General features: G+C 40.6%; 2 protein-coding genes across 4 annotated transcripts in view; one reads left to right on the forward strand and one right to left on the reverse strand.

Moving 5' to 3' along the window:
* zeb1b (zinc finger E-box binding homeobox 1b) overlaps positions 1-26,046 on the reverse strand; it is a 116,779-nt gene that overhangs the window by 25,316 nt on the left and 65,417 nt on the right. For all 3 annotated transcript variants that reach the window (XM_057824600.1, XM_057824602.1, XM_057824601.1), the window contains exons 2-6: positions 25,712-25,864; positions 11,534-11,695; positions 8,576-8,778; positions 6,408-6,513; positions 4,382-6,108 (exon numbers count right to left, since the gene is read on the reverse strand). In XM_057824600.1, coding sequence (XP_057680583.1) covers positions 4,382-6,108; positions 6,408-6,513; positions 8,576-8,778; positions 11,534-11,695; positions 25,712-25,864 — 2,351 coding nt within the window. The remainder of the gene's footprint in view (positions 1-4,381; positions 6,109-6,407; positions 6,514-8,575; positions 8,779-11,533; positions 11,696-25,711; positions 25,865-26,046) is intronic.
* The window catches only part of znf438 (zinc finger protein 438), a 195,556-nt gene continuing 192,780 nt past the window's right edge, over positions 23,271-26,046 (forward strand). The window contains exons 1-2 of the mRNA XM_057824604.1: positions 23,271-23,491; positions 23,715-23,806. The gene's annotated coding sequence lies outside the window, so the exon portion shown is untranslated. The remainder of the gene's footprint in view (positions 23,492-23,714; positions 23,807-26,046) is intronic.

The following is a 26,046-nucleotide window of genomic DNA, read 5'->3' on the forward strand; positions in this document are numbered from 1 at the left end:
CTTTTCGTTCTTAGCCATTATAAGCATTTCTAAAAAATTGCCGTTCATGTCTCATGAAGGAAATAACTTTGCCGTTCACTTACGAGCCTGTAAAATCTGCACGGAGGTGCTGGGAAATAAAAGAGTTGTGATTAAGAAACCAATACACAAGAAGGTTCTTTTTATAGGGCAGTCTGATGCCAATCCACTTAACACAAACGTATAATAGAACAACAATAAATCAATGAGAGGCAAAGGTGCTGCGTTTAAAAAGATTCCAGCAGATCAATATGGACTCAGCAGTAAAGTGCGCCTTAGTGTCCTTTGGGTGACGGACCAGAAGATCACTCATGCACCCACAGAGATCTACATTCATCACTGCTGTCCCATTAAGGTGTCTGCTCAATGAATAGCTATTATTATTTTTTATGAAGAGATGAATTCTGTCAGTTCATTTCAATGTAATACTTATTGATTAAATTTTATTTGTTAGGCTATGTGTCATGGACTCACAGCTCTGAACGATGAAGGTGGTAAACAACGAAAACAAAAAGACCTGAGGGGACAATTTTGGCAATTTAATAATGATCAAAAACAGGTACTCTGGTGCGACTTAGGGCACTTTCACATGACACCAAGAGGACCAGGATCTGGTTTGAGAGCTACCGTGCAACAACGCTTACAATGACTTGTTGAAAAGGTTCAGTATTCACACTGCGCCAACCAAACAACCACCCGACCCGAATCCCTGCCAGAAGACGTTGCACATAATGTAGCATAATAGCACCCAGCTCCAGTTGCATTCAAAAGCGTAGCAAGGTGTGTATAAAGTGGACCGAGACCCATGATTTTTGAGCGGACCAGAGTTCGGATGCGCGTTCACAATTACAGAATGAAGTGGACTATCTGAGTAAAAGACATCTTGTCCGTTTAAAAAGGACCAAACATTGCTAGTGTGAAAGCGCCCTTATACTCCAAAAAATACCACAGTCTATATATTAGCGGCAAAATTATAGACTTCACTATCAGGTGACGAGACAGCTCCTACAGACATTGCGCCATGGCTTCCTGTAAGAGGCCGGGCTAGGTGGAGCGTCGCGGAAGCTTTCACTGAGATAAACTGCATTCTAATGCCATATTTAGGTGGATACGAGTAAAGTTGTCAGGCATACAAGCAGGCAGGAGTGTCTCAAGAGTGATTTGGTCGAGGATTCAAGGTAATTATTATGTGAACAACACCGTTCATGCACTTTGAAACGGTGTGAAATAAGTGAAATGAATGGAAAAAATGTGCGTAAATTTAGCTTGAAATATGTATGTAAAATGAATGATAACTGTCTGTTTGGTTTTAACCAAGAATCTAGAACTTTTTACTGGCATATCTAAAGAAATTTATTTACAAGAATTTTCAACTTAAAAAGCTCTTTTTTTGTGATAGCCGCCATGTTGGATTTTGTATCCATACACAATAGCATAACTTTACATTCAAATAAACAGGTAATTTTCGGCCAACTGCCTGTTGTCTTTTGGCAAAAAAACCCCCCCAAAAACTACCCTAATTTCCAGACTATAAGGCGCACCTGACTATGAGCCGCCACCCACCAAATGTGACACAAAAAAGACATTTGTTTATAGACAAGCCACACCGGACTATAAGCCGTAGCTGTCCTCACTGTATTATTGGATATTTACACCAAAATATATCATAAGTCCAAATGAAACACCATGAAGTTTTGAACCAATTGGCTGCAAAACTTCATCATCACTGCTCCCTTGGAGGAGACAGTCAACCTCTGCTACCACCTGCTGTCATCCAACATATCTCCTAGCATGCATTGCAGCACTACAGATGTAAATGACAATCAAAATTGATGTTCTGTGCAAATGATTTAATTACTTCAGTTACTGTTGCTGTTGTTTCATTAATTGCGAGTTATGGACAGTGGCACATTAGTACTGTCAGAAGAAAACAATATTTATGACATGACAGTGTAATGAGCATTAATGAATGCTTACAACAGATGTCATTTTATGTCATCCGGCAAAGGATCTCACTTTTGAATGGATGGATCCGAGCTGGACATAAATGGAATTAGTGACATAATTTGCCGGATGACATTTAATGACATCTGTCATCAGCATTCAGTAATGCCCATGATAGTGTCATGCCATTATTATGACTGTCTTATGACAGCCTTCTGACACTACTGTCAAATAAAGCATTACCTATTAAACCAAATAAATCAACAAACAAGCCGCACTGGACGATAAGCCGCAGGATTCAAAATGAGGGGAAAATGTTGCGGCTTATAGTCCAAAAATTACGGTAGTATTTTAGACATTTCTGCATCCATACAAAAAAATCTGCTTTTACTTTTTTGATTTTGTGTAACATTTCACTCTAAAAACAACGAGGGCCGGTAAGACGTGCTGAGGCAATAAGTGATGGTTGTGCATACTATCCTCAAGTGTTAAGTTTCTGATGTGAAAATTGAGTGATTTATTAGCTGTTGAAAACCTACCGTAATTTCCCGAATATAACGCGCACTTTTTTATCTCCAAAATCAACTGGTAAAATCATGGTGCGCATTATAAACGGGTACATGAATGGAGACACAAATATCTATATAATATATATGTATATAAACAGATTTTTTTTTTTTATTCACACGGCCACGTTGTGTTGAAGAAACGTATGCTGCGATCCGTTGCCGACCATTACGGTACGTGACGTCACCATTTTGTTTCGGTAATACTTCACTCTGATCGGCCGAATGATTTCGTCTGTGTTAAATTCTGCTTTTTTCACTCTTCATAATGCACAGAATTTAGTTTCTCGAAGTCATTTGAGTCAACGTTTATTGCAGCTCCGCAACTTGGACCTTAACAAACGTAACAACACAGACTTCCTGTGTGTGTCCGTCAACTATATCTGTCCCTCGGGAAACTCGAACCCAAATAACAATAGTTCCTATTGTTACTGTCGTGTCGACAGCGATGAGCTCTCTCGGATTTCTGACTTACGTTCTCACTTTCATTTTACCGTATCAATCCATGGAAGAAACATTTATTCATCATGATGAAACGAGCAAGTTATACAGCAGCCTTTAAAAGAAAAGTCACATCTGTTTTGTTTTCTCCTAGATTCTGGTAAGTTGGAGAAGTTGTCAAATCATATTATTACCGTAAATGTTGTCAGTTTATGGTAATGTTTTGAACTACCAATATGCTATGCTTGTGCTGTGTTTCACCAGTCAGTAAAATGACATTTCTGTATCTGTACACGACCTCTGTTTTCTTGTATTCTTCTATTTATTGGTGCTAAAATTAGGGTGCGCATTATAAATGGGTACAATAATTTCCCCTACATTTTACAAGTAAATTTGGGGTGCGCATTATACAGAGGTGCGCCTTATATTCGGGAAATTACGGTATGTCAAAATTGCACTAAATAAAATAAAAAAGTCGGCCCATTTCCCATCAACTGATAGTGAAGTCTATATGCAGGGGTGCACATACGCATGCGTACCGGACGTTGACAAACGCGCTGGCCCTCAATGGCTTCCATACGCTTTTGCGTACCGATGGCTGACCAGTGTATTTGTGGCGGACATGAGAAAATCACTTCTCAAAATGTCAAAGAGGCAGGCCACACTGAGTAATTATTTCCGTGTTCCCCCACCCCCGTCAAAGACAGACGGCAGAGACGTCACCGGAGCTACCGAAAAAAAGGACTTTTGCTGAAAAGTGGCTGCAGGAGGTACCATGGCTAGAAGCAAATGATGCTTGCTCGGAAATGTGGTCCAAAATTTGCCGTGAGAATCCCAATGTCGCTGATAAGACCAGCGCATTTTATGTAAGGTCAAAGAATTTCAGCCATCCAAACTTTGAAAAGCATGAAAAAACAGAGAGCATGTGGCAATTAAGCAAACTATCGATGTCAGACAGGACCCCACTCGCCCTATGGACAAGTGGCGGAATAAAGTTAATGAAGAACAGCGCCATGCACTGACAAACGTGTTTTGCTCGCATTTCACAAAGCTAAACATGCTCGTTCAATGGGCTCTTATGAGGAGGACATCCCACTTTTACAAAGGCTTGGAGTTAATGTGGGAGCCGCATAATGCCCTTTATTTTGAATTAGTGCTTTTATGTTTATTTCTTTACATTTCACTTCAAAGTAATGGCAATTTTGCTGTGCCAGTTGATAATCAATTGTTAATATAATTAATTAAATGTAATTGGCTCTAAGTAAAGCTTGTCATAATTTTATCGCATCAGGCGGGTCGGCTCTCAAGCTCAATGAGGACCAAGTCACATCTCCAGGTCCTCCTCTGAGAACCTGGGCAAAAAAAATATGTGCACCCCTGCCTATATGGTATTCAACCTGAATGATACGAACCTTTATTCCGTTGAGGTGGATGGTTTCCTGTGTCTCGGTTCCAGCAGGGCTGTTAGCTGTAGTGGTGTAGGTATAAGCCAGCTGGGGGATCAGGATAGTCTGTTTGTTGTTGGTGGTCACTGCCCTTAGACATTGCATACGGCTCTGGTCGGCAATGGCCACCAGCGTGGGGAGTTGAGTGGTCACAATATTTAGAGTTTTGGCACTTGGCGGGCTGGCATACAGTGCAACAGGGCTGGAGCCCATACATGAGAGTGGCGACGCATCTTTCTTTGTGCAAGTTAAGTTCAAAGGTTCATCCAGATTGGTACGGACAGAGGAAGGCGAGGGGTAATTGCGGCGTTTTACAACCACAGCCTCAGTTTCTTCTTTGTCAGACTTTGGCAGGGAAAGGTCTAGTGGTGAATCAGTGCTATGAGGGGGCCGGTCTTGAAGGAGACCATCACCTCTCACCTTTAGTGGTAAAGGAGAGGCTGGAGAGCTGTGGGAGCCGTTGACCTCAGCTGGGGTAGCTTCTGTAGGACTGTCCTGAGTCACAGAAGGACTCATAGAGGGCATCCCCTTCCCCTGGATCAGAGATACGACACTGTTGGTATCACAGGCATCCTCTTCCTCTGAAGGTGGTGTAGGCGCACCTAGTGATATTTGACCTTCCTGCATTTTGTCAAACCACTTTTTGACAACATGAATTGGTAGGCTGACTGAGTCTGAGATCTTGGCTAGCTCTTCCTTGGTGGGCTCTGCGTTTAAGGCAAAATAGGCCTTGAGCAGGGACAAGAGGTTCTTAGGCTGGTTGGAAAGTCCTCCCTCTGACAGCAGCGCAGCAACAGCAGACTCTCCGTTGAGATTGAGACTCTCCTTTTTGCAGTGTTTGAGGGTATGGAGTGCTTCCAGCCCGGCAGGACAGCTATCACACAGGAGACATGTCTTAGTGGTTTTATCCTCTTCTTTTGTATCGTTGGCCCTCATGCTCCTGATGGTCAGATCTTCAGGAAGCTTCTGACATTTGAAAGATTCTGCGGTTGGCTGAGCAGTTGAGAATGGCTCATGCTCCTTCTTAAGGTTTTGCGCTGTGAGTTGGCCCCCGTTGGGATCTAAATTGTAGTTTATAATGATTTTTGCATTTCCATCCTGACCCACAATAGGTAAACTGATGGCTGAGATGAGCTGCTGCTGGGAGGGGTGGAGCGTTCCAGTGGTTAACCCCAAGTTGGCCTGGCCCTGGCCTTTGGCGTTGCTTTCCAGGACTTGGCGAATAACATTACCGTCCACGGCCACTTTAAGAGCATTCTGCAGATCTGCTAAGTTGATGCTGATGGGTGACACCAGTCCCACAGTGGGCAGGACCACAGCTTGTACTGTGCCCTGCAGAGAAGCCGCGGCGCCTCCATTGTAAACTCCACCATTTATGCCAGCCACAGGTGGGGATGTCATCAACGTAGGTTTATATTCGTAGTCCATTGGCTCACTTTTGATCTGGTTAAGGGGCAGCTGCTCCTGTAGGGGCTTGCTATGCTCCAGCTTCTCTCTAATTTGCGTGCGGAGGACAGATGGTGATGTGGGAAGAATTGGCGTCTGAACCTGGGTCTGGGACTTGTTGTTGCTCAGTCGTTGTCTGCCGTTGACTGAGATGAGGCTAATGCACTTTTTGCTGCTGATGTGCGAGCTGTATGAGCCCGAATGAGAGAATCGCTTCTTGCAGTTGGAACACTCGTAGGGCTTTTCTCCTGCACGTTTGAGAAAGATGTTTATCCATTAGTTAATGAAGCTTAAATGAGCAGACAAGGCTATTGCAGCAAGATGGAAAAAAACCTCTCATGCATTTCACTGATCTTGGAATGCTGATGTAATGACACAGTTGGGAAATGCCCTTCTTTAATTGCTCAGTCATAATGCTTAAAGAAACAGTTATAGCACATTAACGAGGCGTACACATTAGGCTGAAACATGAAGGATAATTATAGGCAACTGGCTAAAACACACACACACGTTCCACTTCCATGGTGACGCAGGATTGGCCACTCACCACTGTGAATGCGTAGGTGCTCCTTCAGATGGTGCTTATATTTAAACGCTTTTCCACATTCAGTGCACTTGAATTTGCGATTGCCTCCCGACTGTGTGATGTGTCTCTGTTGAACCAGGCAGAGAGAAGGTCAGTTACGGAGATACAAAACAGCAACATAGCCTTTGAACCGCAACTAATTCATGACGGTGTCACCGATCAATCGGGGACAAAAGTTCATGTTTGAGCGTCATGTTTAGGAAAAGACGTGGCACTGTTTCCATGTATGGTTGTGTAATTTAGAATCACTACGCCAAAGAACACACTGATTGCTTCACAATACAATCCCTGTAAAATAATCGTTAAATGCATTCAATGCTGATTGTAGACGTACGACAACCAATTACATCTATGTACTCTTTGCTTTATGTACAGTGGCGATGTGTCAAGTTGATTTCAGTTTTCAGTCTATGATAGACTCAACCATCAGTTGACAAGACAGCTCTCACAGACATTGCGCCACGCCTTCCCGTAGGGGGCCGGGCCCAGCAGAAGTTGGGTTGGCTTTCACTGTGACTCAAACACACGCTGCGTTCAAACGCCGGATTTAAGTGGAAATTGGAGAAAGGTTTTACTGCATACAAGTAGTCAGGAATGTCTCAAGAGTGATTTGGTCAAGGATTCAATGTAATTATTATATTTTTCGCACCATGTATGCACTTTGAAACGTTGTGAAAACAATGAAATGAATGGAAAAAAGCTTTAGCTTGAAATATTTACGTAAAATGAATAATAGCTGCCCGTTTTTTTGCTTTTAACCAAGAGTATAGAGTGTGTTACGTTCATATCTATAGAAATTCCACGATTTATGCATTTATTGACAAGAATTTTCAACTTAAAAAAGCTCTTTGTTATGTGATGCCCGCCATGTTGGATTTTTGTATCCATACACAATAGCGTAAGTGAGCAACTTTACATGCAAATCTAAAAGGGGATATAACATAGACTGCAGCCGACCCAGGCAGAGCATTTGGCTTTCACTGTGACAAACTCAAACACACGCTGCGTTCAAACGCCGGATTTAGGTGGAAAAAGGACAAAAGTTTTACTGTATACAAGCAGGCAGGAGGGTCTGAAGAGTGATTTGGTCGAGAATTCAAGGTAATTATTATGTAAAATAGCCCCATGCATGCACGTTGAAACGTGAAAAAAAAATGTATGGGAAAACATCTAGCGTAACTTTTGCTTGAAATATTTACGTAAAATGAATGATAACTGCCGTTTTTTTTGTTTGTTTGTTTTTTTTTGCTTTCAACCAAGAGTCTAGAGTGTGTTAGTCATATCTATAGAAATTCCATGATTTATGCATTTATTTACAAGAATCTTCAGATTAAAACGCTCTGTTTCGTGACGGCCACATGTTTGATTACACAATACCGTAACTTTTGCTTGAAATATTTACTTAAAAGGAACGATAACTGCCCGTTTTTTGAAGAAAGAATTTTGACTGTTTTACGTTCATATCTATAGAAATTCTGTGATTCAAGCATTTAACTTACAAGAATTTTCAACTTGAAAAGCTTTTTGTTCTGTGACGGCCGCCATGTTGGATTTTGCATCTCTACACAATAGCGGAATTCAACCTAAATAAGTTGTGATTGTACAAAGAAAAATGCTAATTTTGCTTTTGATGAGTAAAATTTATGTTACTACATGCTTTACTCAAGTATTATGTTTCTGATGTGAAAACTGAGTGATTTATTAGCTGTTGAAAACTCACACTAAATTAAAATAAATTACCTTAAGTTGCTATTTCGGGCAAAAACTTATGTGATATGTTTAATATTGTTATTGATCCTGAAAATATAGGTGATTATCCCTGCATTTGGTGATTGGTGTGTATCTAGTGTAAAATTTGAGAATTATATTCCCATTTTAAGCTTTGTTATACTTGTATTAAAAAATAATCGGGATTTTATTAGGGAGCGACTTTGAATTTTTGGATGTCGCTGCTCATGGAGACTCATATATGCCTAAGGAAGGTACCTGTTTTGGTTTTTGGTTGGTACCGGCTTTGGTTTTGATATGAATTTTAAGTTTTTGAAAATAGGCCTCCCATAGATGGGCCCGAGCCCCATGCCCCGTCAACTGATAGTGAAGTCTATGAATCTATTTTTCCCAAATTTTACCTGATCCCTTCCTGGTTTGTGGGCCGTCATGTGTCTCTCCAGTTGTGCGCGGTGTGCAAAAGTGTAGCTGCACTCAGGGCAGCTGAAGCATTCCTCGGTCTTCTCGTGCCGGTACTTAATGTGCTCCTTCAGGGAGCTGTAACGCTTGTAGCCACGTGAACAGTAAGGGCAGGTGAGCAGCTGAGAGAAGGAATCTGGTGTTCCTGGATGGAATAACAAAGAAAAGAGTCACAAGTGTTGCAAGTACAAAAGTGTGGGAAGCTTGTAAGCAGACCACAACACTGTTTTACTTTCTCACCAATAAGTGAGAGTTCTTCCCTCACAGGTAAACACCTCCCAGGTAACCAAATGGCTCAAAGTTGATTGGTGAGCCAACAACAAAAATAACACTAGGGTGCTATTTTGTCTCTTATCTCACAAATACACATCTGTAAGAATCTTCTTCTAGTCGCGGAGGTGTTAAAATTACACTATGTACTTAAGCAGAAGTACAAATACTTGTGTAAAAAGTACTTTCACAGTAGCTCCCACGCAGGTGAAACATTACTTTGTTAACAGGTGATGTATTAAGTTCCTCTGCGGTACAGGTGAGGGCCTCGGGACGGGATCACACACTTTATCGCACAGGTAGCCATGAGTCACAGCTCACAGATGTGACAGATTTGTTCAGGTGTTGCTGTTTCTCTGCCCCCCATCCCCAGCCCTTCACCACCCTTTTCTCCCCTGCTGTGGTAGTTTAGCAGGTAAAAGCCACATGCGCACAGGCCATAAAGGCACTCAGGTGCTACTTTTACAAATAGCAGTGTGTGTCGGTAATTATGTTGCAAGCTGTTGTTAATGGAGATCCAACCAAAAGGTCAAAAGCCTGAGTTTACAACAGTGTTTTTGAATTTTAGATTTAAAGTGGGGTGTCTAAAACTTTTCTTCTAAGGCCCGTAAAAGTGTGTACACCCATCAAAACAACTATAAATTAACTATTCCCTTAAAAACACCTAACAAAACCATTCATGTCTAAATTGCCGGGGAAAACTGAATACACCCTTTAAGTGAAATTGTCAAAATAATGTCCAATTAGTCATTTTCCGCCCACAATTTCATGTGACTCATTCGTGTTACATGATGTTTGGTGTGAATGCAAAACAGGTGTGTTATCGCGCTCCCTCGCTCTCACACTGGTCACTGGAAGTCCAAAATTGCAACGTGTTGCACATGATAATTGGAGAATAATTGCAGCCACACAAATTACGATGTTTACACACAGACGATAATTGGGTTTAAGTCAATGTAAGGGTTGGAACTGATTTTTCTGAGCACCTGTATATTTGTTATAGTGTCTGCATGTTGGAGTCTCTACTGTTAAAGACCAAATGTGAAGTAAGGTTGGCCAACCATGTTTTTGAATAATATCAATGGCTAAACATTTATAAGCATATTTTTGTTAGTTTTTTTAACGCAGCCCTTCCAGATTCTTTGTTTCACCCATAGCAACCCCCTTGACCACGAAAATCCTTTTCTTCAACAATCTTTGGAAATCTTCGGAAATTACGTCACACAGAGAATTGCGAGGGAAGTCCGCCATAGAACAGTATTGTTGCGTTGCTTCTCGGTAAGATGCCACGGCGGTGTGGGGCGATTTATTGTTCTCAATCTAAAGAAAAGTTGTATGAGTGGCCCAAGGATAGCAGGGCACGTAAATGGACATCTTTCGTTCGCACGAAGCGAATGAATTTCACGCCATCATCGAGTAGTATTCTCTGCTACAAACACTTCGAAGATGCCTGCTTCCTCAACTGGTCTGCTTATGATCAAGTATTTGCAATAAAGTGTTATTTTTGGATAGATGACTGATTACTTCGTCAAAGCAGAGCTGCCAACTGTTGCGGAATGAACAGTAGAAGGTAGCGACGTTAGCCGAAAGCTAACTCGTGGCAATCCCCGAACATGGTTGAATTGAGTTCATTTTGCCTACACTTATAAATTCTTCAAAACTTTTCTTTTATCCCAGGCAATAGTAGGTGGTTTATTTACCTGACATGTTTCGGCGAACACTTCCGCCTTCGTCAGAGTCCGAAGGCGGAAGTGTTCGCCGAAACATGTCAGGTAAATAAAAGCTAACGTCACTAGCTTCTACTGTTCATTCCACAACATGATCGGGGATTCGTCAAAACTTTTTTATCCTAGGCAGTAGTAAGTGGTTTATTTACCTGACATGTTTCAGAGAACACTTCCGCCTTCGTCAGAGGGTCCAGAGGCGGAGGTGTTCGCCGAAACATGTCAGGTAAATAAAAGGTAACGTCGCTAGCTTCTACTGTTCATTACGCAACATGATCGGGGATTCGTCAAAACTTTTCTTTTATCCCAGGCAATAGTAGGTGGTTTATTTACCTGAGATGCTTCAAATCATAAAAATAATAATGGCCTATATTTTACCAATCTCGAAGGGTCTTGTCTCCATTCCATGTCAGTTAGTCTGGGCAGATTGTTTGCATTCTGATTAGCGTCTGGCTAATACATGTACGGTCCAACATAAAATTCCAACCTCCTCCTCTTCCTCCAACTCTTCGAAAACTTGGCTCTCCTAACTTGAGCTCGATCTATCGCTTATATCGCTGTTTGAATTATTGTTTGAAGGGCTTTGTATGGCGGCCGTATGGAGCGTTGCCATCGCTGTTCTCGGTGTGACCTATCGCTCGAACTTCAGAAACGCGATTATTTTGTCAAATATACAACATATAAATTATATTTGCATGCTTATTTGTTGGACAATGTTTAAATACATTAATTGTGACCCTATTTGGCATTTTATGAAATTACTTCACATTTGGTCTTTAACAGTCCCATGAAATTCAACTTGAACATCCTACTTTTGTTTGGGGTATTGTTTGCATATGTTGGAGAAATGACACTTTATGCTCCCTGTAGACACTTCTTCAAAGCTAAAAGTGACAAGAACTGTACCGTTTTCATCATGAATGCTGGCGTCGGGAGTGCCGTGACGTTGCAGTTCATCCTCTGGGGCTTCTGGGTAAATGACAGCTGTGTCCCCTTGCTGAAGCATCTCCTCCACCAAGGCGTCTGTGCTTACGTCATCCTCGCCGTCTGACACACAGTCTTCTTTCACTGGGAAGCGAAAGAACACAGTCTGGTTAGAGGTTTCGAGGAAGAACAGGAGGCGCAATTGTGAATCATAACCACTTAAAAATGTAATTAACGCGGTCAATGTCACGGCTTTACTAAAGTGAAATCTACCAAGTGTTGTCCCGCAAAAAATGAAACACAGTGAAGGTTTTCATTCGCAAAAGTTGACGGAAGTGCATAGGCCTTTAAGAGCTTTGAAAGAGCTCAATGGAAACTGTATTCACACCGTTAGATAACATCCTTGCCAAAATTGGGACATGTAATTACAGCTAATGTCCTCAGGTATATGAATGAATGGGGATCACGCTGCAGTGTTGAGGTCTGTGCTTAGTACTTCAGAAAATAAGACCCTGCCTGTTTCCGTCACATGAGCTAACAAGGCTAAATCATGGAACTTTGGCACTACATATGGCAGTTTGGTTGCATTCTAGCTCGTACCTTCCTCATTGTTGCTCATTGTTACGTTATTCAACCCCAGCATTTTATGTGAAATTGTATAATTCGCAGCGACACACTAATGTACCACAACACACTCCTTGGGAATTGCTCAATGAAGATGTAGTGTGATTCTGGAAACCAATGTAAAATCAGGCGACTACACATTGAGCCATAGCATTTTCTCCACTTCCTAAATTCTCCCTTACTAGAAGACTTTCTGTCTTGACAGACAAGGCCAGCTGTGCGTTCTCCTTGGAGACGATAACAGGTGTAGCGCCGACACTCAACGAATATCCGTCATCTTCTAACGCTTCCTCTGGTGCTCCATAACAAAGCCGTGAAACAATATGAGCAGTCATTTGTTGCTATGGTTATTAGGAGCTCTCGAAAAGGAATTGTGGCCCCTTAATAAACCTTCATGCCAAAAACCAGAGAAGGAGGTTGTCTATTTGCGAACATACGTGGGGATATGTAACAGCTAAGAATTGCAAAATTCCTTCTCCACAGTGGAGTGTCAGGAACACAAGGTGCTGCTCAACCCACATACCACACTGCTTTTTCCCATGACCTTGTAAAAAAATATCCCGAGCTTTTATAATTATGAAAAGTGACTACAATCAACATATTATATGTGCTATCAAGAGAAAAAAATGTCATAATTTGTACTAAAAAACTTTTTTACGAGTCTGTTTTGGAATACAGTGATCCCTCGCTACTTCGAGCTTCAAACTTCGCGCACGAGCCAATCGTGTAGTCTCACTCTCCCTCCCTTCCTCTCCCCGCTCGTTGTTGGTCAGGCAGTGAGTGCACTGGAGTTGCTTATTAAAGGTAACAATGATTGACAGACGTTGATGTTGCCAGAGAACCGAGCTTCAAATCGCTGCATGCGTCAATCATCGTTTAACTTTTTAAACAGTTGCTGTGGCAACTCCTTGTGTGTAAGTGAGCAGCTTTGGATTTGAGTGGACTCATTCAATTAAGCATTTAATAAAGCCAAGCATTTTTCTGCATTATTCCTGTTCAAAAATAATTCGGTGGGACAGTAACATGTTTAAAACCTATCATAATTATTACATTTGTAGTGCTTAAAAACCATTATTAAAATATATGCATAAAAGTTTTTTTTTAATTATACTTTGGGGAAAAAAAGTGAAAAATCCTGTCTTATATATATGTATCTTTCCAATGCTAAATCTGAATAAATACATTGAACACACACACAATATATATTGTCCATAGTTAAAATTGTGTTTTTTTGTTGTTGTTGTTGTTGCTTTTTTGGGGAGGGGGCGATACTTCGCGGTTTTTCAGTTATCGTAGTTGTTATGGTCCCCATTAACCACGAAAAAACAAGGGATCACTAATTTTGTTTGTTCCGTTCTGCTCCTTGTGTTTCATCCAATCGCCCACTCGTTTTGTCCAGGCGTTCCTTGTTGTCCATCATTTTTTTTTGTATACCAGGCACGTCCCGATTGCATATTTTTGAACCCGAGTCTGAGTCACCTGATTTTGAGAATCCTGATCCGATCGTAAATTTTTAAATATTTATTTATTTATCTTAACCAAAGTTTCAAACAAGGGGTGTGACAAAATATCGAAATGGTGATATATGGTGACACCTTGCAGCCGAAAAGGCTATTGATACAGTCATGCCAAGAATCGAGATATCATATTGAAAAGTTGTCAATGTTTAAAAAAAATATATATAAGTTGCTACCAAAATCTTCCACCTTAATAGAGTTTCAGTTAACTCTATGGCTATCATTGACGACGCTCAACGCCTAATCCATTAAGACCGAAAGGGGAAATGAACGTTCATTCATTCAAAACTAGAGCATTCACAGTCACGCTCTACAATTTTTGGGCATTTATTGGTCACTTTTCTCTTCATTTTAGGGCATTTACCGGTCACTTCCTGTTCTGTAACCCCATAAAATAACCCAAAATCAACAAGTAGTGACTGAAAATCAACAGGTTCCTGAAATGGCCCAAAATTACCTCGTTGCCTGGCATTGGCTGCCACTTACGGCCATAAAAGTAGGAGGGGTCCGTTTGAAGTGGGAGGGGTTCATTCACTGCTACCCTCCCAGTTCAAAAGGATTAGACGTCTACTAGTGATAAACTTTCAGCCAAACGATGAAGATAGCTTGTTTTTCTGTTTATTAGTTGCTATATAGAATATTCTATAATGATTTCCTCAACAATATATTGATAATCGCCAAACTGAGAGATCATTATCGTAAGCTTTGTATCGCAGATCGTATCGTATCATGAGGTACTGAGAGGTTCCCACCCCTATTTCAAACATGTTACTCTCCAACCGTGCTGCCTTCCTAATGTGAATTATTTTTAGAAAAGATTAACATAGAAAATGTCTTTATTAAATGCTTGTTTGAGTGAGTCCTCTCACGCTGCAGAAACTTAGGCAAGGTTATGACGATGACTGACAGCTTCGTGCCTTTGATCATAGAGCTACCAAGCTTCTCTGGAAAGATCAAAGCTACAAACCTGTTCAATCATCGTTACGTTTAAGTACAAAACGCAAGCTGGACAGTTTAGCTGCACTGATTAGCAGGAGGGAGGGTACGAGGCTGTGATGCTGTACAATATATTTTTTAAATTTAAAAACAGAGCCTTTTCACACGATTCTGATCCTCTGAAAAATAGAACGATCGGCCTGATTTCCGATCACGTGATCGGATCGGGACTTTCCTATTGTATAAAGTTTCCCATTTCATTCATTCCTTGTCGGCAGTTTAAACCATTTTATAGTGACTTTGATTATTTACTTTTGATCCATGTGCGTTTGTTTGGTTTGTTTCAGGGGGTATTTGTTTTTTATTTTTGAGTTTCTCCCTTCAACCAGAATGTTGACAAAGACATGCCGTGGAATCTGCTTTGTTCACAAGAGGCGAGAGTAGACACAGACCTGCTAGTTGCTGCTTCACAAAGCAGCCTTGGAACCTCTCTGACCCAATATTGTCCAACTTTTAATCCAATTCCTTTTCATTATAAAGGTATGTGTTTCAATTTGAATAGACATCAGTCCCTTGGAATAAGCCAAACATTTCAAACATTTTATTTATCTGTGGATAAACACAGGAAATATGGGGAAGTGCTGATGTAGCTGTGTGTTGCTGAGCCACAAACTCCAAAACACACCTCCAGGCTCCTAAATGTTGAGCTTGAGTGTGAAGTGCGGTCCCAGCTGGGGGTCTGCGAAAAAGGTGCGACAAGCGCTTGTTTTTACTCCTGGTGCGACGGCCTCGGCTCTTTGTTAAGCGTAAAGTGAGGCCAGGGGGTTGAAACAGCTCCGTGTTATCAAGGCTGCATCCCCTGACATGAAACATCACACGGCCGTTTATGTGCTGACGCAGACATGTGAATGCACTACAGGAGGAAAACAAATCTGAGAATGCTGCAAAAATAGGTAGAGTCAAACTACAGCTTGAAAAAAATTGCTGTCTTTCTCTGTTCTATGATCACACGACCCAATACAGTCAGTTTTGCAGCCCCTCACTATGAAGTCTGTAATGCAAAAGACCATTAATAAAAATATCCTCTTGCATCATTGGCTTAGTTCCATCAAACTATATTTCCGTATATGCTACAATAGACTGTGTTTTTAGTTTGCATGAGATTATTCTCTTCCTATGCACAGGAGTGGCTCACTTTTACACTACATCATGACATAATGTGCACAGGAATGTAGTGGGTTTTTTTCTCCTGTGAGCCCCTTCTCCTTCAAAACTGGATTCGAAAAACAACATCGCTGTCATCAGTGTATGTCATGTAGACATGTAGTGAAGATGAAGGTGATATGCTAATTTGCGTGTTATGCTAAAAAGTCTTCACACACTCTTAGTAGAGTGCATTCTCGAGCCAGCACTTAACTGTTTGTGCCCGAAAATGTCTTTTAGAATCCAAATAGTGCAGCTACCAAATAGTAAGATTTTTTAAGTTCTTGAAAACGTTTTATTCCTCTTTACATATAGCTCAAACATGTACTTTTAACATATTTATATATTTTTTCAGAGGGATTTGTACAAGTATTTGGAGTAGCTTTACTGTGAATTTCAAGTTTGCAGACAATGTGAATGAGAAAAAATCGCCAGCAGATGGCAGCAAGACACCAATTTTTAATATTACATAAAACCAGCTTTCTTCCAATGAATTTATTCTAGGGCTGTCAAACGATTAAAATTTTTAATCGAGTTAATTACAGCTTAAAAATTAATTAATCGTAATTAATCGCAATTAATCGCAATTCAAACCATCTATAAAATGTGCCATATTTTTCTGTAAATTATTGTTGGGATGGAAAGATAAGACAAGATGGATATATACATTCAACATACGGTACATAAGGACTGTATTTGTTTATTATAACAATAAATCAACAAGATGGCATTAACATTATTAACTCATTTGCTCCCGGAATCGTATAAATACGTTTTATTTTTAAATGCTCAACTCTCCCGCAACCGTATTTATACGTCTTTTGCGTTTTTTTTTATAAGAAGCATATATAGCTTCCACTGTACCTGAGAAACAAAGAAAAACGCTCCAAATCAATTTTAAAGCAATAAAACTGGCCACTGGAGGGCAGTAACGCATTTTGGAAGACTAGACAAGCCGATTCAACAGCAGTGAACGGCCGGCCAGCATTGTCAAAGCGCTGGCGGATTGAGCCCAGGCGGCGCTCCGTCCGGACAAAACAACGAGAGGACGCCTGGGACACCAGGCGCTGGACGATCGTGCAAAACGAGTAAAACCCCCCGTGGAGCGGCTCGCCTAGCAGACCCCGCAGAAATGCAAAAATAATCCATTTTTGTGAGACAGACAACGATGAGGGAAAAGTTTACACAGTTGACGTGGCGACAACGGCGTCATCTCGGCGACAAACCGTCATCTCTCAGTCGTTGTGTGTGAATAAATTGTTACTATTCTATCTAAAGCTCTATTTGTCTGGTTGTTCATAGTATTTTGTAAAAGGAAAACATTATTCAGATGTTTGGGATGTAACTAATGCAAAAAATAGCTTTGTTAAAGTCAAAGTTATGTTTGAAATGTATGCGTTTACAAAAAGCTCATTTTCTCCGTTTTTTCATCAGAAATTGGAAAATTGCTCAAACTAAGCTATTTTCTAATGCTGATTTCTAAAGAATGGAAAAAGATACGAACTTACTTTTTTTTTCTGCTGAAAGAAGAGAGTCCAATCTTTCTTTTGGTGGGTTCAAAGTTTATATAGCAATAGAACAGAATTTTTTGTGGGCCTTGCAAAATCAGTCAAAATCCAGAAAAAACGGCCGGGAGCGAACGGCCTTGCTCTGGTGAAAATGGCTGGGAGTGAAAGAGTTAACATTCTGTTAAAGTGATCCATGGATAGAAAGACTTGTAGTTACAAGTTATAGAAATGTTATAATAAAACGCTTCTTAATGTTTTCGTTTTAATAAAATTTGTAAAATTTTCAATCAAAAAATAAACTAGTAGCCCTATTCTGTCCTCAATGTGTGTGAGTACACAAATTGACAGATAGCGAACATAAGTTCCAAAAAGAAATCAGACGGTGTGGCAAAGTTGCATGGGCTTTACTGAAGTCATCTCTTTTTGACAGGAGCACATTTCTTGTATTTTTGTAAAACTGAAAATAACAAGGCAATGTGTCAATAACTTGCATAAATCACAAAATAACATAAAATGTACACACACGTGTCCATTTGAGCAGTAGCACTAGCCAATTAGCTCACAAGCATCTAACAATGTAACTGCATTTCACCATATATGTGAACAAATTCAAACACACATCATCAATAACTATCTAATGCTCATGAATATAAACAAAGGAGGAATATAACTCACAAGCGATGCATGTATTAGACACAAACAGTGTGATGGGGCTATGAGAACTGCCACTGAATACTGGATGCGGACGTTAGCTGGTCTGAATAGCACTGTCTATTAGTGTGAGTTTGCGTCGACATATAATCACGTCAGAAAAGCGCGCCGAAACCCAAATAATCAGCTGCACTGAATCGGCAGCAGAGGGCGACATTACGTCACATAACATATGCAAGTCACACCCAAGCGCCAGCAGAGGGCGGAAAAACTCCATAAAACACAATTAACAAGTTGGCCTTTCACTGTACTGACATTTAAATCTGTCTGAGCGGGCCTAGTGCGTTAATTGCGTCAAATATTTTAACGTGATTAATAAAAAAAATTAATTAACGCCCGTTAACGCGATAATTTTGACAGCCCTAATTTATTCATTAACTATTAGTCAAAGTTGAGGTGACATACATTTTTACATGGATAGATTTGGTAAAATATGTTTTGTGGTAGTTAAAAAAGGTATGCATATACTGTTTATGTTACAAATTAAGTAAATTGAGTTATAAAAAAAGCATAATTGGCAAATAATGTTTCAGATTGGAGAGAGAATTTAGAAGCTGTTTGTTTTTAGTTAATATAACACATTGATATAACATTTAACTTCATTACTATTGCGTGCTAATGAACAGAAAACATTCAACACACAAACAGCTCATCTTTTTAAAGGTGTCTGGCTCGATGTCTTCACACCCTCAATTCAAAGTGGGTGAGTGCCTCATGATGCCTTAGCTCTCAGACTCCACCCTGTTCATTCTGTGAGATGTAATCGTGCTCTACAAGTCATCAAAAATAAAATAGAGAGAGTCCTCCCAGCCCAATGCTCTCAGTACCTTTTCCTCCCCCTGAATTAGTCAGCCTGATCTTGGTCTACACTTTCATACATCTACACTGGACCGCCCCACCAAAGCATAATCACTTAGGAGGGAATGAGTAATGACAGCGAGCAAGGCGCCCATGATACCATATAATCAAGAGGAATGAATCAGAATATGAGAAACAGCAAGGGAGAAGAAGGGTTTAAAAAGAGAAGCAGGAGGGGAAGACAAACAACAACTTTGGAGCACGACTGTCCCGCGAGAAGGGGTGTCACGGCTTTAATTTGAAGCAAACTGGGCTACGCTGAAGAGAAGATTAGTGGGTGGCGCTCACATTTCAAGGCAGGAATTTCACTTGCCAAGAGTGAAACCATCAGCATGATGAGGCAAAAAAGAGAAAATGTTGTTATTCAAAGGATTATAGCTTTCCCCGAGTGTCACAAGTTGACGCAAAAGATATTGCCTGAATCTTAAGTCGAGGTAACAAAGAGTGAAAACATCATGGGTGCGAGCACACACGAGGGAAGCAGAATGAATATTTGCGCAAACCTAACTGTGGCGCAGAGCCAACCTGCTGAGCTGTGTCACTGTAACTCATGCTTTTCAAAATGTTTAATGTTCACGGTTCCAGGCCAAAACCAATGACATTATTCCTCCTCCGACTTTTACGCAAGGAGATACAGCTGGAGAGCTGCTAGGAGGGATGATATCACAGCCTTGGGATTAGCCCGTAACACTCTGCACAGCTCTGTAATTGACTTTATATAGGAATGCGTGCGTTTACAGTTAAACACAACCAAATGGTGATCGGTTGCGTTTTAAGCCTACTGTAAATCTAAAGATAAACTCTCCACCTCATATTAAATGACACAGATGAATGTGAATAAACTGGACAATCGTGAACAAACTATAGGCGGACATTCATTCCTGCAGACGTGGCGACTGATACTTGTTGCTTTGGCCACTGTAGCTAAATTACAATAATACAAAAAATAAGACATGGTCGAGAATAAAGGAAAGGGTATAGAATTTTGAGAGGCTGTTTGGCAATATTGTTAGTTCATTGTCTGCATGTATGTATATTTTATAAACCGTCACTCTTCATGGTAAGAGTTGGTAAGGGCTGTTCAATCAGTGTACGAACGGAGCCAAAGTTTGGTACGCATTGCCGGTAGTAAGTCGTATTCGTTCCCAGTGAGAGTTGGACTCCTCCAAGGATGCCCTTTGTCACCGATTCTTTTCATAACTTTTATGGACAGAATTCCTGGGCGCAGCTGAAGCGTCGAGGGGTTATGGTTTGGTGGCCTCAGCCCTACAGCTCTGCTTTTTGCAGATAATGTGGTTCTGTTGGCTTCATCAAGCCATGATCTCCAACTTTCACAGGAGCGGTTTGAGACAAATAAGACTATGGTCCTCAGTCGGAAAAGGTGTGCCCTTTCCAGGTCGGGGATGAGATCCTGCTCCAAAAGGAGGAGTTCAAGTATCTTGGGGTCTTGTTCATGAGTGTGGGTAGGAGGGAGCGGGAGATAGACAGGCGGATCGGTGCAGGGTCTGCAATGATGCGGACTCTGTACCGGTCCGTAGTGTTGAAGGAGCTGAGCCAAAAGGCGAAGCTCTAGATCTACTTTCCTACCCTCATCTATGGTCATAAACTGTGGGTCGTGACCGAAAGAACAACATCACCCAGACAAGTGGCCGAAATGAGTTTCCTCCGCAGGATGTCTGGGTTCACCCTTAGAGATAGGGTGAGACGCTCGGTCATCCGGGAACGCCTACGTGTTGAGATGAGCCATCTGAGGTGGCTTGGGGATAAGGTTCGGATGACTGCTGGACACCTCCCTTGAGAGATGTTCCAGGCATGTTCTACCGACAGCAGGCCCGGGGACGACCCAGGACACGGTGGAGAGACTGTCTCTCGGTTGGGATGGGAACGCCTTGGGTTCCTGCTAGAAGAGCTGGTTGAAGTGGCTGGGGGGAGGGAAGTCTGGGCTGCCCTGCTAAGGCTGCAGCCCCCGTGAACCGACCCCGGATTAACCTATTTGACTCCAAACGTGTCAGCGGAATCAAAATTACGCATATCATCTTTGAACCCCATCACGCTGTAATTACATCCCCCACGTGCCGCTGGTTGGTCTCATTTGAAAGTGCGGAAGTTGACGTCCATGCCCATTTTTACTTGAAGTCAATCGACCAAGTAAAACGGGATAATGTCATTTGAGTTTTATAGTTTTATTTCCCTCATAAATAAGCATTTAAATGCTGCATGAACCATGTGTTTATGTCCATATTTCCATCATTTCTTGTCCTTTTTCATAACCGAAAGCACCACGAAAGGCTACATATCCCAGACAAGAAGGACGGACGTAATGTGAACATTTTTAATAAATAGCCGAACGAGGCGCCCCCTAAGGAGAGGGAGGCGAGGTAGCGAGCAACGGCAAGTTGGATTGAGCAAGCGACTTGGAAACGTATTGAAATTAAATGAATGAAAACGAAATTTAGTGCAACCTAATGCACTAATGCATTTCATCAGCTCAAGAAAGAGGATGGGCCAGATTTGTCGTTATTTTCTTCGGATGACAACGCACACGACGAAAGAGTGGGCTGTGTGACGTAGCTCTGTGTTCTGTTCAAGGGGAAAACGAGTGGCAAGCCTGAAAAAGTTGAACTGAACTAGTTTATTGTCAATATTTCATAAAATATTTTTTTCAATGTTATATTTGATTTTTTTTTTTACTATCTTTTCAATTTGTATATATATGTGTGTGTTGGAGAAGCTTGATTGCATACTTTTGATAAGATGATGGGTGCAATACGTAACCTCGCAGAGATATCCTCCAAACCGTTTTTGTGTTGGATGATATATATTTATTTATATTTATATATACACTCAACAGCCACTTTATTAGGCAAACCATGCTAGTAATGGGTTGGACCCCCTTTTGTCTTCAGAACTGCCTCAATTCTTCATGGCATAGATTCAACAAGGTGCTGGAAGCATTCCTCAGAAAGTTTGGTCCATATTAACATGATGGCATCACACAGTTGGTGCAGATATGTCGGCTGCACATCCATGATGCGAATCTCCCGTTCCACCACATCCCAAAGATGCTCTATTGGATTGAGATCTGGTGACTGTGGAGGCCATTTGAGTACAGTGAACTCATTGTCATGTTCAAGAAACCAGTCTGAGATGTTTCCAGCTTTATGACATGGCACATTATCCTGCTGAAAGTAGCCATCAGAAGTTGGGTACATTGTGGTCATAAAGGGATGGACATGGTCAGCAACAATACTCAGGTCGGATGTGGCGTTCCAACGATGCTCAATTGGTACCAGCTCGAACCAGTCTAGCCATTCTCCTCTGACCTCTGGCATCAACAAGGCATTTCCGCCCACAGAACTGCCGCTCACTGGATGTTTTTTCTTTTTTGGACCATTCTCTGTAAACCCTAGAGATGGTTGTGCGTGAAAATCCAAGTAGATCAGCAGTTTCTGAAATACTGAGACCAGCCCTTCTGGCACCAACAACAATGCCATGTTCAAAGTCACTCAAATCACCTTTCTTCCCCATATTGATGCTCGGTTTGAACTGTAGGAGATTGTCTTAAACCATGTCTACATGCCTAAATGCACTGAGTTGCCGCCATGGTATTGGCTGATTAGAAATTAAGTGTTAACGAGCAGTTGGACAGGTGTACCTAATAAAGTGGCCGGTGAGTGTATTTTTTACTTTTTTGCACTGTTTGTCTACTGCAGGCCTATACAACCTGTTTTGACTACAGTATGTGTACAGGCCAAAAACGCCACTGACCATACCTGCTGTTTGTATTGAATTGTCAAATATAAAACTAATCAGTCTTAATTTTTTCTGTTGAATGTTTATCATAACAAGTTCAACAAATATTATCAAGCTTCAAAACGGTTCGTTGAGCATGTTTGGTTGTCAATGGGACATCAATATTACAATTTTTGACAAAAGATTTGGGGATTTTTTTGTTGTTATCTTTTTTGGGTTCAAAATGTTGATTATAATTGGTCAGTTTGGACATGAAGGTTATGGTGTCCTGAAAAAAAGGGATCCAACCAGGCCATTGTGAACTATTTTTTTCTTTGAAATATACAAGCAACATCAAAGGCATGCAAATTCGGACAAAATTGGCTCAGGTGTTAAAGGGTTAAACGGTAGATAATGATAGAATGGATGGATGGATGGATGGATGGCACTTTTCTCTTTTTAACCATTTTTTAAAATAAAAATCCTCTGAGTTTTTGGGGGTTAGCCCGCTACTAATTTGTCCTTTTATTTTGAGTGCAATTCCTCAGTTGACCACTAAATGGGGGCGCGCTATTTTGTTTGACTAAAGAAAAACAACAAGGAAGTCCAGTATTTTAGCTAGCTCACCCCAGTATTTACTGAGGATTATTGAATGTCACAATCAGCTTCAATACTCTCCTACAGAGAGCAAAGTAAGCAAGTTATTATCAATATATATTGGAAGATCATCTGTTTATAGATTTTTGACCCACCTTAAAAAACGAAGTGCTCTATTTAAAAAAAAAAAAAAAATACTAGGGTGTATTTAGACATCTGTCCAAATGTCAAACAGGATGTGCAGCGGGTCCAAGGTAAGCTACTAACTTTGTAAATGCTTCGTAGATCTAACAAATTAACTTTTTATTTATTTATTTAATCTTAGTTCAAACACTAAATTCAGAATTCTTTTGTCAGCAACTCAGGTCAACCTGAATTTACCAAAATATATGAATCATTTGTGCTGTTTATACTTATCATGTAAATCTACTGAAGCAATTTATATGCTGATGAATATTCTGTTCTATTCCCTTCTAGCTTGAAACACCAACATCATTGTTATTTGTGGGGGTGACATCTGTCCTTCCTCTGGGTCTGGCTGCTTCTGACGTCATGTCAAGTAAATCGAGGTAAAAAAAAGTTCACAGCGGCACTACAATGCCCACCAGTGTCATAAACCTCTTCAATGGTTCTTGGCTTGTGTGGCTTTTTTGTGTAGTTGAAGGTCTCTCCACTGTTGGCATTGTCTTTGTTTAATATTGGCCTTCCTGTCTTAGTTGAAAAACCTCTGCTTATAGTGCCCGTTTCCTTGTACTGTTGCAGAAATACACGAGTCAATGACTTTTTTTTGCCTCAGGTGGCAGAAAATACTACTTTTTGTTTGGTTTTTAACAATTATCTTAATGAAATTTTGAACAAAAGAAAAAGGCAGGCAGACCACTTCTAAGATTCATAAACTGGGCTGCTGCAGTCATAAAAAAAAACTATTAGAACATGTAAAGTCTATTGGGGCAGGTGTGTGTGACTCCCCTTTTAAATCAAATTGAAACACATTTCCATTTAGTATATTGTCTCATTTGTTAGAACTTGGCATTTGAGAACAGGTGTTTAAGCTTTTTATATCCCTTATAAACAGAGGTTGGTAGAGTAGCCCAAAAATTTATTCAAGTAAGAGTAGCGTTACTTCTAAATAATATTACTCAAGTAAAAGTAGTTATCCAAAAATGTATTCAACTACAAGTAAAAAATTGTTCCTTGAAAAGAATGCCCAAGTAATGAGTAACATTGTGAATAACTGCTTACAATGTTTGGTTTGTTTTAAATCATGTTAATTTTTTTTTCTCAGCACAAATTCATAGATATGAACTGTTATTATTAGCATTAAGCATCGATGGGATCCGGTTCTAACACTCCGGTTCTCCAAGAACCGTTCGAATTTTTAAATTTCGATTCCATGTTGCGATGCCCTGACCGCCGAGCGGGAAAAAAAATTCCACCGAAAACCACGAAAACCCCACAAGAAGCGCGTATTTTTGCATTGCACCTTGATTAAAACCATGGACACGGTGCGGCAGCGCTCAAAGGTTTGGCTTACTTTACCAAAAAAAAAAAAAAAAAGACCAGTCAGCTCATTGGCTCATTGCAACATTTGCAACACAACTATATGATGCAAAGGTGGCTGCACGACCGGCTTCATGGAATATAGCCTAAGTGCCAAGTTAGAAGAAGACGTTAATATGAATTTTTCAACTATATATTTTTTGACCATGCCTTTGTTTTTTTGACCCTGCCTCTTAAAAGAATCTGAATCGAGATCGTTCGGAACCTAGATCAAAACATGGAACCGGAATCGAAACCGGAATCATTCAATTTCAAACGATGCCCAATCCTGGTTATTATTATACTGTATTATGACCTTTTACGTGACCATATTAGACCAAAATGGTGACACAAAAATCATCTAATTCAGACCTGAACAACAAAATGAAACATCATCCGTCCAAAGGGCATGAGTACCCTCTAGTGGAGAAAAATCATTGTTAACTCTGATTGGCATAATGATGTTATGTGGTTATTTGTTTTGACGTCTCATTGGTGAAACTGGAACGGCCACTGTCAGCATCTCTGGCATAAATAAATTCAATATGTAGAATAAAGACGAGTAAATGTAACGACACTAGTGTAGCCCAAAGTAGTGGAGTAAGAGTAGTGTTTCTTCACAAATCTACTCAAGTAAAAGTAAAAAGTATTGTGTGGTATAACTACTCTAAGAAGAACATTTTTCTCAAAAAGTTACTCAAGTAAATGTATCTGAGTAAAGGTAACACGTAAACCTAAAGTTAAATATCACTGAACTGTTTCAGGCAATGATTATATCCCAGACCACTAGAGGGAACTTATAATTATATAATATGAATCACGGGAAACCAAATATTTTCTATTGTTGAGTAAAGTAGACAGACTATTTTCATGTTGTGTGGCTGGCTGGTAGGATCGTGTGAAAATGTGGCCCACAAGCACAAAGCTGGTCTCACCTCGATCCCAGTGCTCCCTGGGGTGCTCATCGTCTGGTAGGGTGCTGTCGCAGTCGGCCCCGTCCGCCAGGCTGCCTTCCTCCTCCACGATGTGCAACTTGTCCTCATCGTCTGAATCTGTGCCAGCATCCACCACATTATTGTAGTTGGTCACTAAACAAGCAGAAAAAGACGGGACGTCTGATTAAATTGCAGGCTTTCTTTATTACATTTATGAAAGAGACTTTTTTTCAAAGAGATGTATGAATAGGCTAAAAAGATTCAGCATTTTTGTCAATTTAAAATATTGAAAAGTGTTCCAAGGTTAAGTGGTCCTTTGCTCAATGAGCAGATTT

This window comes from Corythoichthys intestinalis, chromosome 20 (genome assembly GCF_030265065.1).
Source record: "Corythoichthys intestinalis isolate RoL2023-P3 chromosome 20, ASM3026506v1, whole genome shotgun sequence".
NCBI lineage: Eukaryota > Metazoa > Chordata > Actinopteri > Syngnathiformes > Syngnathidae > Corythoichthys > Corythoichthys intestinalis.